Source organism: Pristis pectinata, chromosome 8, assembly GCF_009764475.1.
Source record: "Pristis pectinata isolate sPriPec2 chromosome 8, sPriPec2.1.pri, whole genome shotgun sequence".
Classification (NCBI taxonomy): domain Eukaryota; kingdom Metazoa; phylum Chordata; class Chondrichthyes; order Rhinopristiformes; family Pristidae; genus Pristis; species Pristis pectinata.
The window spans coordinates 101,837,637-101,855,344 of NC_067412.1; the positions used below are offsets into that span (position 1 = coordinate 101,837,637).

At 44.9% G+C, this 17,708-nt stretch overlaps 1 protein-coding gene across 3 annotated transcripts in view; it reads left to right on the forward strand.

Moving 5' to 3' along the window:
• Positions 1-17,708, forward strand: part of arhgef6 (Rac/Cdc42 guanine nucleotide exchange factor (GEF) 6) — a 141,562-nt gene that overhangs the window by 64,257 nt on the left and 59,597 nt on the right. For all 3 annotated transcript variants that reach the window (XM_052022159.1, XM_052022161.1, XM_052022160.1), the window contains exons 6-8: positions 9,895-9,965; positions 13,584-13,678; positions 14,583-14,678. In XM_052022159.1, the coding sequence (XP_051878119.1) occupies positions 9,895-9,965; positions 13,584-13,678; positions 14,583-14,678 (262 nt within the window). The remainder of the gene's footprint in view (positions 1-9,894; positions 9,966-13,583; positions 13,679-14,582; positions 14,679-17,708) is intronic.

A 17,708-nucleotide genomic window follows, 5' to 3' on the forward strand; every position in this document is an offset into this window, starting at 1 on the left:
GTTACCTCAGGGATGCACCTGTGTACAATCTCTGTCTGTGAGTGAGATGACGTTGTATCCAGGTTTGCCAATGCTGCAGAGGTAAATAAGAAAGCAAAGAGACGTAGACCAGTTAAGTGAGCGGGCAAAACGATGGCAGATGAAGTATAATATGGGGAAGTGTGAGGGCGTCCACATTGGTACAGAGAGCATAAAAGCAAAATGGTGTGAGTTTAATGAATGTGGATGTTCAGAGGGAGTTGTGATTCCTCAAATAAGAAACACACCAGGTTGAATTTTACTCCTTCATTCGCTGGGCAGTCAGTGCTGGGATTCAGAATCAGATTTATTATCACCAACTTAAATGACATGAAATGTGTTGTTTTGCAGCAGCAGTAGAGTGTAAAGACATAAAATTACTATAAATTACAAAAATAAATAGTGCAAAACAAGAGGAATAACAAGGGAGTGTTCATGGGTTCATGGAAACCTGATTGCAGAGGGGAAGAAGTTGTTTCTGAATTGTTGAGCATGGGGCTTCAGACTTTTGTACCGTCCTCCCTGACGGTAGTAACGAGAAGAGGGCATGTCCCTAGTCCTTAGTGATGGATGCCGCATTCTTGCAGTATTGCCTCTTAAAGATGTCCTCGATGGTGGGAAGGGTTGTGTCCATGATGGAGCTGGCTGAGTCTACAACCCTCTGCAGCCTCTTGCTGTCCTGTGCATTGGAGTCTCCATACCAGGCTGTGATGCAAGCAGTCCAAATGCTCTCCACCATACATCTGTAGAAGTTTGTAAGAGTCTTCAATGATGTACCAAATCTCCTCAAACTCCAAACAAAGTAGAGCCGCTGGCATGCTGCCTTGGTGATTGCATCAATGTGTTTGGCCCAGGATAGATCCTCCAAGATGTTGACACCCAGGAACTTGAAGCAGCTCACCCTTTCCACTGTTGACCCCTCAATGGGGACTGGTGTGTGTTCTCCTGGCTTCCCTTTCCTGAAATCCCCAAACAATTCCTTGGTCTTGCTGATGTTGAGCTTGAGGTTGTTGTTATGAACCACTCAACCAGCCGATCTATCTCGCTCCTCGTCGCCATCTAAGATTCTACCAATAACAGTGGTGTCATCAGCGATTTATACGTTCAAACACCCTCAGAATAAAGGTTACCAGTGGCGCAGCCAGTACAGCCACTGTCACACAGTGCCAGAGACCCGTGTTCACCCCTGACCTTGTTGTCTGTGTGGATTTTGCATGTTCTCCCTGTGACTGCATGGGTTTCTTCTGGGTGCTCTGGTTTCCTCCCACATCCCGAAGGTGGGCAGGTTGATAGGTTAATTGGCCATTGTAAATTGCACGTAGTGTGTAGGGAAGTGGTGGAATCTGTGGGGAGTTGAAGAGAATGTGGGGAGGATACAAAATGGTTTTAATGTAGGAGTAGTGTAAATGGGTGGTTGGTGACTGGCGTGGACTCAGAGAGCCTGTTTCCATGGTCTACGCTGTGTGTAACCTTATTGAATGCCTTCCAGAAATCTAAATACAGGCAGTCCCCAGGTTCCAGCAAGGTTCTATATCTGAGTACTATCCGTAAGCCAATGTCTCCATGTGAGAAATATCTGCTTTCTATAGCTACCCAAATTGCTCGACGTACACTTGGTATAATTTAATTTAATAATCACCAAACGCTACCCAGAATTAAAATAATGGAATATATACTGTAGCCACTCATTTCTGAATACTTTGAAACATATTATTATTACTAGCTAGAAAAATTATTTGAAAATGTATGGGAAAATTTGAGTAAAATCGGATTTCTGTAACTTTGGTCATTTGTAACTCAGGGACCCCTTGTACACCACATCCGCTGGTTTAGTTAATATTGTCATAATCTCAAAGATTAGTCAAATATGACTTCCTATTCACAAATCCAATCAAATTATTCTTTTAAAGGTATTCAGTTGTAGATTCATACAGCACGGATACAGGCCCTTCGGCCCAACCAGTCCATGCTGACCACAGTGCCCACCCAGCTGGTCCTAGTTTCCTGCGTTCGGCCCATATCCCTCTAACCCCCGCCCCTCCATGTACCTGTCCAAGTGCTTCCTACATGCCACTGTTGTACCTGCCTCACCCCTTCCTCTGGCAGCTCGTTCCATGTACTCACCACCCTCTGTGTGGAAAAAGTTGCCCCTCGTCGCTTTTAAATCTTTCCCCTCTCACCCTAAATCTATGCCCCGTAGTTTTTGATTCCCCTTCCCTGGGGAAAAGACTGCTATCATCCACCTTATCTATGCCCCTCATGATTTTATAAACCTCTATAAGATCACCCCTCATTCTCCTGCACGCCAAGAAAATAAAGACCTAGCCTGGCCAACCTCTCCCTGTAACTCAGGCCCTCTAGTCCTGGCAACATCCTCGTAAATCTTTTCTGCACTCTTTCCAGTTTAACCATGTCTTTCCTATAACAGGGTGACCAAAACTGTACAGAGTACTCTAAGTGCTCACCAATATCTTGTACAACTGCAACGTAATGTCCCAACTCCTATACTCAGTGCCCTGAATGATGAAGGCCAGCGTGCCAAACACCTTTTTCACCACAGTGTTTACCTTTGACGCTGCTTTTAGTGAACTATGCACTTGTTCTCCTAGGTCCCTCTGTTCCATTACACTCCCTAGTGCCCTATTATTCATAGTACAACTCCTATGCTGGTTTGACTTTCCAAAATGCATCACCTCACACTTATCTGTACTGAAATCCATTTGCTATTCCTCAGCCCACTTCCCTAACTGATCAAGATCCCCCAGTAATCTACGATAACCTGCTCCACTATCAACAACACCTCCTAATTTCGTGTCATCCGCAAACTTACTGATCAAGGAGGAGTTGGTGCAGGGGGCAGGAGTTCGGATTTATTGATCATTGGTATCTCTTCTGGGGAAGGTACGACCTATACAAAAGGGACGGGTTACACCTGAACTGGAGGGGGACCAATATTCTTGCGGGCAGGTTTGATGGAACTGTTGGGAAGGGTTCAAACTAGTTTGGCAGGGGGGTGGAAACCAGAGTGATAGGTCAGAGGTTGGTGCATTTAGTGTACAAGTAGATGCAGAGTGTAGAAAGACTGTGAGGAAGGATAGGCAGTTGAAAGGGCAAAATTGCAGTCAGTTGGATGGGCTGAAGTGTGTCTATAATGCGAGAAGCATCAGGAACAAGACTGATGAACTTAGAGCGTGGGTAAGTACATGGAACTATAACATGATGGCTGCTGGACATTCCAGGGTTTAGATGTTTAAAAAGGGACAGGGATGGAGGTAAAAGAGGTGGGGGAGTGGCTTTGCTGATCAGGGACAGTGTCATAGCTGTAGAAAGGGAGAACGTCCTGGAGGAATCGTCCACTGAGTCAGTGTGGGTGGAAGTCAGAAACAGGAAGGGAGCGCTCACTCTATTGGGAGTATTCTACAGACCCCCCAATAGCAGCAGAGATGCTGAGGAGCAGATCAGGAAGCAGATTTTGGAGAGGTGCAAAAACAACACCGTTGTTGTTATGGGTGATTTCAACTTCCCTAATACTGATTGGCACCTCCTTAGTGTAATGGGATAGATGAGGCAGAGTTTGTTTGGTGTGTCCAGGAAAGATCCCTAACACAGTATGTGGACAGGCCTACTAGAGGAAAGGCCATTCTGGACCTGGTACTAGGCAATGAGCCTGATCCGATTTCAGATCTCCCAGTGGTTGAGCATTTTGGAGATAGTGACCATAACTCCTTGACCTTTACCATAGCCTTGGAGAGGGATAGGAGCAGACAATATTAGAAAGTATTTGATTGGAGGAGGGGGAATATGATGCTATTAGGCAGGAACTTGGGAGCATAAATTGGGAACAGATGTTCTTGGGGAAGTGCACAACGGCAATGTGGAGGTTGTTTCGGGAGTACTTGATGGGGTCCTGGATAGGTTTGTTCCATTGAGGCAGGGTAAGGATGGGAGAGTGAAGGAACCGTGGTTGACAAGAGATGTAGAATAGCTTGTCAAGAGGAAGAAAGAAGCTTGCCTAAGGTTTAGATAGCATGGATCAGACAGGGCTATGGAAAGTTACAACGTAGCCAGAAGGGAGCTTAAGAATGGACTTCGGAGAGCTCAAAGGGGGCATGAGAAGGCCTTGGCGAGTAGGATTAAGGAAAACCCCAAGGCGTTCTACACATATGTGAAGAACAGGAGGATGACTAGAGTGTGTGTAGGACCGATCAGGGGTAAAAGAGGAAACGTGCCTGGAATCGGAAGAGGTAGGGGAGGTCCTTAATGAATACTTTGCTTCAGTATTCACCAGAGAGAGAGACCTTGACGTTAGTGAGGATGGCTAACAACAGGCTGATACGCTAGGGCATGTCAACATGAAGAAAGAGGATGTGTTGGAACTTCTGAAAAACATTAGGATAGATAAGTCACTGGGGCCGGACAGGATATATCCAAGGTTATTACGGGCTATGTGGGAGGGAAGGGTTAGATAGATATCAGAGCAGGATAAAATGTTGGCACAACATCATGGGCCAAAGGGCCTGTACTGTGATGTAATGCTCTGTGTTCTAAGCCTTGTACATTCACATCCAAATCATTTATGTAAATAATGAATAACAAGGGTCCCAACACCGACCCCTGCGGCACACCACTAGTCACCGGTCTCCATTCTGAGAAACAACCTTCAAACACCCCCCTCTCCTTCTCACCTCCAAGCCAATTTTGAATCCACCTAACTAGCTGTCCCTGGATTTCATGGGACCTAACCTTCCAGACCAGCCTCCCATGCGAGACCTTGCTGAAGGCCTTGCTAAAGTCCAAATAGACAACATCCACTGCCCTACCCTCGTCTACCTTTTTGGTTACCTCTTCCAAAAAAACTCTAAAGTGTTCATCAAGCACAACTTTCCACATACAAAGCCACACTGACTCCTCTTAATTAGACTCTGCCTATCCAAATGCTGGTAGATCCTGTTCCTCAGAATTCCCTCCAGTAACTTCCCCACTACTGACGTCAGGCTGACAGTCTTGTAGTTCCCTGGCTTGTCCTTGCTATACTTATACAACGGACCAACATTAGCCACCTTCCAGTCTTTGGGAACTTCACCAATGGCTAACAATGAAGCAGTAATCTTCACAAAGTCCTATGATGCACGAGGCAGGCCTTGGGAATTTATCCACTTTAATACGCTGTGAAGTCAGTTAGAGTCGTAGAATCATACATCACGGAAACAAGCCCTTTGGCCCAAATAGTCCATGCCAACCAAGATGCCCATCTAAGCTAGTCTCATTTACCTGCATTTGGCCTGTATCCCTATAAATCTTTACTATCTATATGCCTGTCCAAGTGTCTTTTAAATGTTGTTAATGTACCAGCCTAAACCACTTCTGGCAGCTCATTCTATATACTGACCACCCTCTGGGTGAAGAAGTTGCCCCTCAGGTTCCTAGTTATTATATCCTTCATTATAAATCCCAGTATTTGTTAGGCAAGTGAGTCAGTAGCTTCCTGTCTTCTCTTTCCCTCCTTTCTTACACAGCAGGGTCACATTTGACATTCTCCAATCCATGGGAACAAGTCTTGAATCTCTGAAAGTTTGGAAGATCATGGCCAGAACATCCACCCCCTCTGAAGCCAGCCCTTTCAAACCTCTGGGATGTAGATCATCAGATCCTTTGAGTTTATCAGCTTTCCAGCTGAGCAACTTATCTAGTACTTGTTTTAGACTAATGTGTACTTCCTCATTCTCACTAAACCCTTGATTCTTTTATATATCTGACAGGTTTTGTGTGGTTTCTTCTGAGAAATTGTCCATTTCCTTATTCCCCAATACAAATTGCCCTGTCTCTGTCTGTAAGGGACCCAGGCAATCTTTTCTTTGTAGCTCAAAAAGCTCTTTCAGTCAGTGTTTATGTTTCTTGCCATTCTTTGCATACTCTGTCCAGCTCTTCTCTGTCAGTTCCGTGATGGTCTTGTGCTGAATTCTAAGATGCTTCCAGCTGCTCCTTAGTCATAGAGTCATGGAGTTGTATAGCACTGAAACAGGCCCTTCAGCCTACAATGTCTGTGCTGACCATGATGCTAATTTAAACCGCACACCTGGTTGCGTGTGGTCTGCATCCCTCCATCCCCTGCCTGTTCACGTGCCTGTCTAAATGCCTCTCAAATGTTGCTATTGTGTCTGCTTCCACTGGCAGCGTCTTCCAGATACCTACCACTCTGTGTAAAACAAAATGTAAATCTCCTTTAAACTTTCCGCCCTCACCTTAAATCTATGCCCCCTCGTATTTGACATTTCCACCCTGGGATAAAGACTCTGACGATCTACTTCAAATAATTTTATGAACTTCTATCATGTCCCCCCCCCCCCCCACCCCCCCCCAATCTCTGATGGGCCAGAGAAAAAAATCCAAGTTTGTCTAAATTCTCCTTCTAGCTCATGCTCTCTAATCCAGGGAACATCATGGTGAGCCTCTTCTGCACCGTCTCCAAAGCCTCCACATCCATCCCATAATGGGGCAACCAGAACTGCACGCAATACTCCACATGTGGCCTGACCAAAGTTTTATACAGCTGCAACGTGACTTTCTGACTTTTATACTCAACCCCCTGACCAATGAAGGCTTTCTTTACCACCCTATCCACTTGTGTTGCCACTTTCAGGGAGCTGTGGATTTGCTCCCCTAGATCCCTCTGCAGATCCAGATTCTTCTTAAATGTTGTTACTGTTCCTGCCTCCACCACCTCTGGCAGGTCATTCCAGATACCAACTACTCTTTTTGTGAAAAATTTATCCCTCAGATGCCCTTTAAACTTCCTCTCTCGCACCTAAACCTATGCGCTCTAGTTTGGAAAAGATGGGAAACAGACTCTGGCTACCTACCCTAACTATGCTTCCCATAATTCTATATCGTCTTTCATGTCACCTCTCAGCCTCCTTTGCTCTAGGGAAAACAGTCCCAGCCTATCCACTCTCTCCTTGTAACTCAAACCCTCCAAACCAGGCAACATCCTGGTGAATCTTTTCTGCATCCTCTCTAGTTTAATCGTATCTTACCAGTAGTGTGGTGACCTGAACTGTACGCAATACTTCAAATGTGGTCTGACCTACGTTTTGTACACCTGTAACATGACGTCCCAACTCTTGTACTCAGTGCCTTGGCCAATGAAGGCAAGTGTGCCAGATGCCATCTTCACCACCCTGTCTATCTGTGTTGTCACTTTCAGGGAACTAAGTACACGCCCAGGTTCTCACTGTTCAACAACATTCCCCAGGGCCTGATTTAACCTCCCAAAATGCATCACTTTGCACTTGTCTGAATTAAATTTCATCTGCCATTTTTTTGCCTACCTTTCCAGTCGACCTAGACCCTGTTGTAACCTTCAACAACCACCTTCAATTTTAGTGTCATACACAAGCTTACTAACCATGCCACCTAATCCATATCATTAATATTGATGACAAACAACAGGGGACCCAGCGTTAATCCCTGCGGCACACTTCTGGTCACAGGCCAACAATTTTATAATTAACCTTCCACTGCCACCCTCTGCTTCCTACCACCCCCAGACAATTTTGCATTCAATTGGATTACTCAGCCTGGACCCCATGTACTAACCTTCTGGACCAGCTCATCATGTGGGGCCTTTATCAGAGGCCTTGCTAAAGTCGAGGTAGACAACATACATCGCCCTGCCCTCATCACTCCTCATGGTCACCTCTCCAAAAAAAAACTCAACTAGATTTGTGAGACCTGATTTCCCACGCACAAAGCCGTGCTGACTACCCCTAATCAATACATGCCTTCCACTAACTTTTTCACCATTGATATAAGGCTCACCATCTTGGAATTCCCCAACTAAAGGCACAAAATTAGCTACCCTGCAGTCTTCCAGTACCTCACCAGTGGTTAACAAAGTTACAAGAATCTCTGTCAGGGTCCCAGCAATCTCCTCCCTTGCTTTTTCTCGGATAGACCTCACAACTTTATATGTCTCTTTTGAATTAATATATCTTTATTCTCTCTTGTTGGCCACAGGATTGAATTTTTATAGAAACATAGAAACATAGAAAAACAACAGCACAATTCAGGCCCTTCGGCCCACAAAGCTGTGCTGAACATGTCCCTACCCTAGAAATTACTAGGCTTACCCATAGCCCTCTATTTTATTCAGCTCCATGTACCTATCCAACAGTCTCTTGAAAGACCCTATCGTATCCGCCTCCACCACCGTTGCCGGCAGCCCATTCCACGCACTCACCACTCTCTGAGTAAAAAACTTCCCCCTGACATCTCCTCTATATCTGCTCCCCAGCACCTTAAACCTATGTCCTCTTGTGGCCACCATTTCAGCCCTGGGGAAAAGCCTCTGACTATCTACCTGATCAATGCCTCTCATCATCTTATACACCTCTATCAGGTCCCACCTCATCCTCCGTCTCTCCAAGGAGAAAAGGCCGAGTTCCCTCAGCCTGCTTTCATAAGGCATGCTCCGCATTCCAGACAGCATCCTTGTAAATCTCCTCTGCACCCTCTCTATGGCTTCCACATCCTTCCTGTAGTGAGGCGACCAGAACTGAGCACAATACTCCAAGTGGGGTCTGACCAGGGACCTATATAGCTGCAACAATACCTCTCGGCTCCTAAACTCAATTCCTCGATTGATGAAAGACAATTGATTGATAAAGGGATTTTTTTTTTGCAACAGTGCATTATTACTTTAAATGCTAAGCATCTCCTGTCCACTGTCAGACCTTGCACTATCTTCTCCTAATCAACCACAGCCAACTTTGATTGGTGGAGTTAATGACAGCATGGAGGATAGTCTTAGGCTAATGATGTGTTGGTGAAATGGGCTGAGAAATGATGGATGGAGTTTAATCCTGTTAAATGTGAGGTGATGCATTTTGGGAGTATTAATGAGGCGAGACGTACGCCATGAATGTGAAGGTCCTAGGGAGGAACAGAGGTATCTTGGCGTGCAAGTCCAAAGAACCTTGATGGTGGCAACACAGGTGGTTAAGGAGGCGTATGGGATACTGACTTTCATACAAGAGCAGGAAAGTTATGTTGCAATTTTATAAAACATTAATCAGATGCAATCTGCATGGCCAATATGCCGCCTGAAGGTGCCTGGTCAAGAATAGCTTGTGGTACGTCAGGTCCAGTCTAATCAGGGTTTGAATAGCTACGGTGGAATAAGTCCCTCCACTGTGCTCCACTCCTTGAGAAATAATGGCCAGTATTCTGCAAGCTGTTTATTTTCTTTACCTGACAATGAGATTTTAATGGCCTATGCCTATGGACCCTAAACTTTAAGACCAGCCACTGCCCTCCACTTTTGCTATCTTATCATTTAGAAAATGGTCTTCATTCATCACTTTTTAGGCCTAAAATTTATTGACGTTATATTTTAAGTTCCATTTACTTCAACTTTTTCATAATAATAAGAAATACATCTTTGTAGTTTTCTTGTTCTATCCTCAGTTTTGTTCTGTACCTACCTTTGTGTCGCCAGCAATCTGGAATATAAGGCTTTCTGTCTTGTCTTTTGAGTTGTTAATAAATATGAAGGATAATTGACAACCTGATGCAAATCGATGTGGGAACCCCCCCCAGTTAGAGGCCCTGCTATTCTCCAGCCCTGTCTCCTGCTGCTCAGCCAGTTCCTGAACCAGGGCGGTCATTTGCTTTCGGTTCTGTAGGCTTCCAACACAGGACTGCCCTGCGACACACTTCTGGAGAATGTTGTCTATCGGGAGCATCGGCAGTGTTGATTCCCGATTCCTGTTCCAGCTTATAAGAATCTCTGCCTGATGTGTTGACCATAGTTGCTCAGGGTGCTTCAGATGTGATCTGATCACTAAATAACTTAGCAAACATATTACTCATTTGCAGATAAGCCACTTTCCCCCAAGTCCCTCAAAGGATTTGAGACACCTTCTGTTACCAAGAATTATTACAGTTTGGTAAGTGCCTTCTTCATTTGTTCTATTTAGACTGGTATGACTCTGCACATGACATAATGTTGCTTATAATCTGTTTACAAAATGTCTTGTTTGAAATCAGGACAACTGAACTGAACTATTTTAACTGGCACCATTTGCTTTTTTTTATGAATTACAATGGGCTCTTCATCTGTCAAAAAAAGCCCCAGGGCTCTCACAATTTGATTCTCATCCCACTCTCAGATTCTGCATCAAAGCCCTCTCATTCCCCTCCCTTTGCCTTTTTAGCTGCAGGGTCTTGACACAGCTTTCTCAGCAGGAGCATTCTTAACGTCTGATGGCATATGTTTTATGTAGAGTTCCCCTTAGCCTTGCTTTCTACAGAATTGTAATTGATGTACGATATAGCCGCTGGTCCAGTATTAGAATCTCTCTACCACAGGGCAAGAGGGGGCAAGTGGGCAACACCCTCAATATAACCTTCCTTTTTCACTGCAGCCTTGTATTTCATTTGTGCCATTTACATCCTTGGGTGTTCAAGAATGCTGTGCAGCTAGCAAAATATGGTCACCACTGACAAGTAGCAGGCAGCCCATAGCAAGATCCCAAACTCAAATAAATGATCATTTATTTTTAGGCAGTGATTTCAGAGATAAGATTATGGTATATTTCATTTATTTATCAACTGATAGTACCTTGGAATCTTTTATGCCACCTGTAAGACCAGACAGGGCTTCAATTTAATGTCCATCCGAAAGATGACACCTGTCAGTACGGCAGTCACTCAGAGTGTTAGCCTATTGGCTGAAGTCTCTGACGTGGGGCTTCAGATCTGGTAAGGAGAGAGCTACCCATTGAGCCGTGCTGGTACTGAAAAGAAACTGACATTCTTGGAATGGAATTGGGAAACATGACGTCATTGTCATGGGATGGTTGTTGGTAAACGGTCCATTAAATTGTTCAGGAAGTGCATTCTGAATCTTCTCTCCATTGGCTAATTAACAGACATGAGCAGATTTAACACAGTGTATTACAGTTTTCGGTTTTCATGCAATGTTTTTTCACTAAATATCTTGAGGGCAAGTTCTGTGAGCAGTCCACATCCCACCATGTTGTGGTATTGGATATGCAAAGTGAATGCAAATTAAGCCAAGAGCTGCTTTGCTTTGTAAAATAAATGTAAACGATTCCACAGCACTATTCATAGACGGACAGGTGAGCTATTGCTCATGCCTTGCCCAATATTTGTCCCAAAGCCAAAGCCAAAAGCAGGCACAGTAGTGTAGTGGTTAGTGTAATGCTTTACAGCGGCAGCGACCCGGGTTCAATTCCCGCCGCTGTCTGTAAGGAGTTTGTACGTTCTCCCCGTGTCTGCGTGGGTTTCCTCTGGGTGCTCTGGTTTCCTCCACGTTCCAAAGACATATAGGTTAGGAAGTTGTGGGCATGCTATGTTGGCGCCAGAAGCGTGGTGACACTTGTGGGCTGCCCCCAGAACACTACACAAAAAATGCATTTCACTGTATGTTTCGACATACATGTGACTAATAAAGATCCGATCTTATCATGTTACTGTTTGTGGGATCTTGCTGTGTGTACCTTGGCTGCCTTGTTTTCACATTATAGCAGTTGTTACACCTGGAAAGTGCATCTTTGGTCAAAGATTGCTTTGGAATGTGTCAAGTTTGACTTAGTTTCTTTATCTACTTGTTTTCCTATTCAAAGTGGCCATAGTAATGTTACGGGAATTTCCCCAGAGAGCACTAGGTGCAGAAAAAGCTGTCAAACTGGACCACATTTCAGCTGTGGTACAAGATGTGTACTCCAGAACTAGCCACACCTCTATGTGGAAAATCCTGTCTACAAGAGCAGGACAATCTAACTTGGCTAATTGCTGCCCAGTGAGATTCGATCATCAGCAAAATGATGACAAGTGTTGTCAATGGTGCTATTGTGGCACCTCAGAGGGCATTGAAAAGTTAACCCCTTTGCTGCTGGTGTAGAACCAAATGTGGCCAGGCCAGGTAGAAGTCACCACAGTCTGATAGTTTCACCATCACTCTTATCCAGACCAGTGTATTTAATCTAAATTCTGATCCAAGTTTGAGCTCATAATAACAATCTAGTGATATCATCAGCACAGTGGTGTACCCTGTTAACCATCAAGAGAATGTGTTTCATTCTGTACATATTTTTACAGATCCTGATATCTGATATTCTTCACCAAAATGTCAAATGTTTCAAATAAAGCCTCCTTCCTCACCTGCCTTGTGTACACACATCTGTGTAGCTCTGTTCTGTAGTTGGACAGAGGTAACTCTGCCTTTTCCTTGCAACCTTAGCCTCACTGGTGCCAAACTGGTCACAGGAGCCAGGAGAAGACTGCTGGCCACTGCAGAGGTTTAGTAGTCTGTCCTGCTAGCTTCATAGAGCAAACAAAAACTGTTGACAGACATCCTTGCATGATCAGCAGTAACATAGCTAATGGTACTCTTAAGTACGTCTTTACTTGCACCAGATGAGAGACTTCACTCCTTTGTAATTTTTACTTTGTTTTCTGGGGTGGGAGAGTTGCTGGCAAGGTCGGCATTTATTGCTCATCCCTGGCTGTCCATGTGAAGGTGGTGGTGAGCTGCCCTCTTAAACTGCTGCAGACCTTGTGGGAAGGTGTTCTTACAATGCTGTTGTGTAGAGAGTTCCAGCATTTAGATCCAGTGGAAATGAAGGAATAGTGATGTTTCCATGTCAGGATGGTGTGTAACTTGAAGGTGTAACTTGAATGTGCCTGCTACACATGTCTTATTGATGGTAGAGGATGTGGGTTTGGGAGGTTCTGTGGGGGTTACCTCACTATGGAACTACAGTACATTTTGTAGATGGGATACACTGTACCCACTGTGCACTCGTGGTGGAGGGGATCAATGTTTGGAGTGCCAATCAGGTGGGCTGCATTGCCCTGGATGGTGTCCAGTTTTGTAAATGTTGTTGGGGCTGCACTCATTCAGACAAATGGAGACTATTCCATACTTCTCATGGAAGGGTGCTGGGGTATATGAGGTTAGTCACCTGCCAAAGGATACCCAGTCTCTGGCCTGCTCTTGTAGCCATTGAATTAAAATAATTGGTGGTGTTAAACAGCAAGAAGTGTATTCTGATCATAGGACACACAGCAGTGGAGCAGCAATATCCTCACAGGTGCATGGGGTAAAATGTCTTCCTCTTAGGGCTGTAATTTCTGTCACAGCAAATCCTGTGAATCTGCAGAGTCACTTCCAAGTAGCTTGAGGCATGTGTCCGATAACTGGTTCACGTGCAGTGCAGAATGGTTTCTACTACTTGTGTTTCCAGACATTAAAAATAATGCTTAATTTTGAGCAGAGGAAAAAGCGTTTTCAGGGTGATATGGAAAGGATAGGACACGGGATTAATTGGGTAGCTCTTTCCAAAAGCTTGTACAACCACGGTGTGTTGATAAAACTTCACTTTGTTTGGATGTGCTGATTAATTAAAATGTAACAGAATCCTTTAATTTAAAAATAAATACTGATGAGTAACTCAAAACATAATGAAATCTATGCAGATCTTTACACTGTGCTTGTCTTACTGGATTAACATGTGGTAAATATTCTTTTCTTCCCAAAGGTTATTCAGAATATTTTGGACAATGAACGTGATTATGCAAAGGAGCTGCAGGTGTTGCTCAGCACGTACCTGCGATCACTGCAGGCTAATGACAAGTTAGTACTCTAGCTCATGCCGAGCCTCGGTCACCCAACACATCAGTGCCCACTGAACTGCACAGGCCCGCGGTCTAGTTGTAACTTCACCTAACGGTTTCACCCTTACTTCAAATCTCTCCCTACTTCCATCTCTCTCAGTCCTACAACCCTCCGAGATCTCTCACTATTCAATTCTGGCCTCATGATCATCTCTAATTTTAATTACCCATCAATGGCAGCTGTACTTTCAGCTGCCGGAGCCCATCAGCTCTGGAATTCCCTCCCCATGCCTCACCTCCTCTCAGCCTGACTTTCCCCAAGTTCTTCCTTTAATGTGTACCTAAACCTAACCTCATTTACCAAGCTCATGGGTGTCCATCTTGATTTCCTCATACATGGCCAAACATAAGGCTGTCTGTAGTGCACCTTGTACTAATGGTGCTACAGAAATGCAAGATACTGTTGTAGGACAATGCTGCATCTTGAATGTTAGGATCCATGATGATACTGTGTGTAGCGAGTAGTGTGACTGATTTTCATCTTGGCTCAGTGTAGATCATGAAGCGATTGAGAATCACCTCTGTTGTAATGCCTCATGCCTGCCTCATCTTGCAATGGCTCGTTCCTGTAGGCTCAATTCAAAATATTAAATCAGAGCAAAATTTAAATCACTGAGCCATCAGACCTTTGTTGTGAAATTTGCAGGATCTGGGCTAAGAGCAGGGAGTGGGTCAAATCTTGGCCCCCAGCTCTCAGAGGGCTGTAGATGCTGGGTCATTGTGCATGTTAAAGAGTGAGGTGGATAGGTTTTTAGTTACAGTGGATAGTGGATAAGGGGACTAGACACAAGATCAGTAAGGGGCCAAATGGTCTGCTCCTGCACTGATTTCTCAAGCCCTAACTTTCTTTCCCTGGTTTCCAGGTTATCTGCAGCGGACATTGCAGCACTGAAAGGGAACCTGGAGGAAATCTGCTCGTTTCAGCAAAGCCTTTGCCAGACTTTGGAAGAATGCGCAAAGTAAGTCAAGAATTACTTCATGACCACTGAAGTGTGCAGGTTATCCTTATCATTCCTCCTGAATTTTTTGGGAATATGATTTAGTGTTTTTGTTAGCCTCAGTTTACAATCAGTAGGTGGCTCAGATGGAAGTTATTGGGTGCCCCAGCCTGTCTGAATGTGCTCCTCACTTCGTTCACTGATGCAGGCCATCCGAGCTTGTCCATTATCGGGCAACTCTCAAGGGCCAAATACATTATTAAAAAAAAATTGCACAGTCAGATGGCAAGAAATTCACATGATCATTTTCTAAACGTACTTAACCAGCACTTACAAATCATGAACATTGGAACGCAGGAAATGGTGGTGTATAACAGCCGGATCTGCCTCATTCACCAGTGACTAACCTGAAACACTGACTGATCCCAGCAACTGCCAAAGTATTCACGTGGGTCTGTTATGGAGTCTGTAACAGACCCATCTGAATACTTTTCCTCAGAGGAAGATAATCAGGGGCAATAATCTGCCCAGACACGAGCAAGGTGATGGAGACCGTTCGTAACCAGAGGTCCAGAGTTGGCATTTCCAGGATCATAGGAGATTCTCCTGGCCCATCTTGTGCCTGTGCCGGCTACCTGAAGGAGCAATCCAAATGTTCCCATTTCTCTGCTACTTCCCCATAGCCCAAAAAATGTTTCTCCTTCAGATATTTATTCAATTTCCTTTAGAAAATGCCTATTAAGACTCATTCCACTGTCTTTTCAGATGGTAGATTCCAGATGATCAGAACTCGCTGTAAAAGAAAAAAGTTTCGTCATCCTATCCCTAGATCCTTCATCTGACCTGTAGGTCAGAGGAAGAAGGGGATGGGGAAAAGTTAGATCAAACAGGTAGAGAGGCTTTGGGGAAGGAGAAGCAGAATACAGGCTATAAAAGTAGTAAGGTAGATGGACTGAAGTGTGTTTACTTAAATGCAAGAAGTGTCAGGAATAAGGGAGATGAACTGAGGGCTTGGATAAGTATGGGGGACTATGATATTGTGGCTATTACTGAGACGTGGCTGACATCAGGGCAGGAGTGGATATTGAATATTCCTGGTTTTCGGTGTTTTAAGAGGGATAGGGAAGGGGGGAGAAGAGGAGGAGGGGTGGCGATACTGGTCAGGGACACTGTTACGGCTGTGGAAAGGATGGATGTTGTAGAAGGATCATCTCTAGAGTCCATATGGGTGGAAGTAAGGAACAAGAAAGGAGCAGTTACTCTACTAGGAGTATCCTATAGGCTCCCCGGTAGCAGTAGAAATATAAGGAGCAGATTGGCAGGCAGTGTTTGGAGAGAAGCAAAAATAACAGGGTTGTTATAATGGGAGACTTCAACTTCCCAAATATAGACTGGAACCTGCTTAGTGCCAAAGGTTTAGATGGGACGGAATTTGTTAAGTGTGTCCAGGAGGGATTCCTGACGCAGTATGTGGTCAGGCCAACTAGAGGGAATGCCATGCTAGATCCAGTTTTAGGAAATGAACCGGGACAGCTGAAGGATCTATTGGTGGGTGAGCATTTGGGGAACAGTGACCATTGCTCCATAACCTTTAAAATTGTCATGGACAGGGACAGGTGCAGAGAGGACAAGAGGATTTTTAATTGGGGAAGGGCGAACTATGAGGCTATAAGGAGAGAACTTGGGAGTGTAAATTGGGATGTCCTTTTTAAAGGGAAATGTACCATGGAGATGTGGTCGATGTTCAGGGATCTTATGCAGGATGTTAGGGATAAATATGTCCCGGTGAGGCAGAGAAGGAATGGCAGGGTGAAGGAGCTGTGGGCGACGAGAGAGGTTGAACGACTAGTTAGGTAGAAGAAGGTAGCATACATAAGGTATAAGCAGCAAGGTTCAGACAGGGCCTGTGAGGAATATAGGGTAGCGAGGAAGGAACTTAAGAAAGGGCTGAGGAGAGCTAGAAGGGGACGTGAAAAGGCGTTGGCTGGTAGGGTTAAGGAAAATCCCAAGGCCTTTTTCACATACGTGAAGGGTAGGAGGATGGCTAGGGTAAAGGTAGGTCCGATTAAAGACAAGGGTGGGAGAATGTGCCTGGAGGCAGCGGAAGTAGGAGAAGTTCTCAATGAGTACTTCTCTTCGGTATTCACTGACGAGAGGGGTCTTGATGATGCAGAAGGGAGTGCTGGTAAGGATAATGTTCTCAAGGTTGTAGATATCAAGAGAGAGGATGTGTTGAAGTTGTTAAATAATATCAAGACAGATAAATCTCCGGGGCCTGACGGGATTTTCCCCAGGCTGCTTCGAGAGGCTAGGGAGGAGATTGTTGAACCGCTGGTAAGGATCTTTGAGTCCTCGTTGTCCGCGGGGATGGTGCCAGAGGATTGGAGGATGGCGAATGTTGTCCCCTTGTTCAAAAAAGGTAGTAGGGATAGGCCAGGGAATTACAGACCGGTGAGTCTCACGTCTGTGGTGGGTAAGCTGTTAGAAAGGATTCTAAGGGATAGGATCTATGAACACCTGGAGAATCATGGACTGATTAGGGACAGCCAGCATGGCTTTGTGAAGGGAAGATCTTGCCTCACAAGCCTGATAGAGTTCTTTGAGGAGGTGACGAGGAAGATTGATGAGGGTAGTGCGATGGATGTGGTCTATATGGATTTTAGTAAGGCGTTTGATAAGGTTCCTCATGGTAGGCTTCTTCAGAAGGTCAGAGGCCGAGGGATCCAGGGAAGCTTGGCTGTGTGGATTAGGAATTGGCTTGCCTGTAGAAAGCAGAGGGTTGCGGTGGAAGGAGTGCCCTCGGATTGGAGGGTAGTGACTAGTGGTGTCCCACAGGGATCAGTTCTGGGACCTCTACTTTTTGTGATATTTATAGATGACTTAGATGAGGGGGTGGAAGGCTGGGTTAGTAAGTTTGCGGATGACACTAAGATCGGCGATGTTGTGGATAGTGTGGAGGGCTGTCGGAACTTACAGAGGGATATTGATAGGATGCAGAGCTGGGCTGATAAGTGGCAGATGGAGTTCAATGCGGAGAAGTGTGAGGTGGTA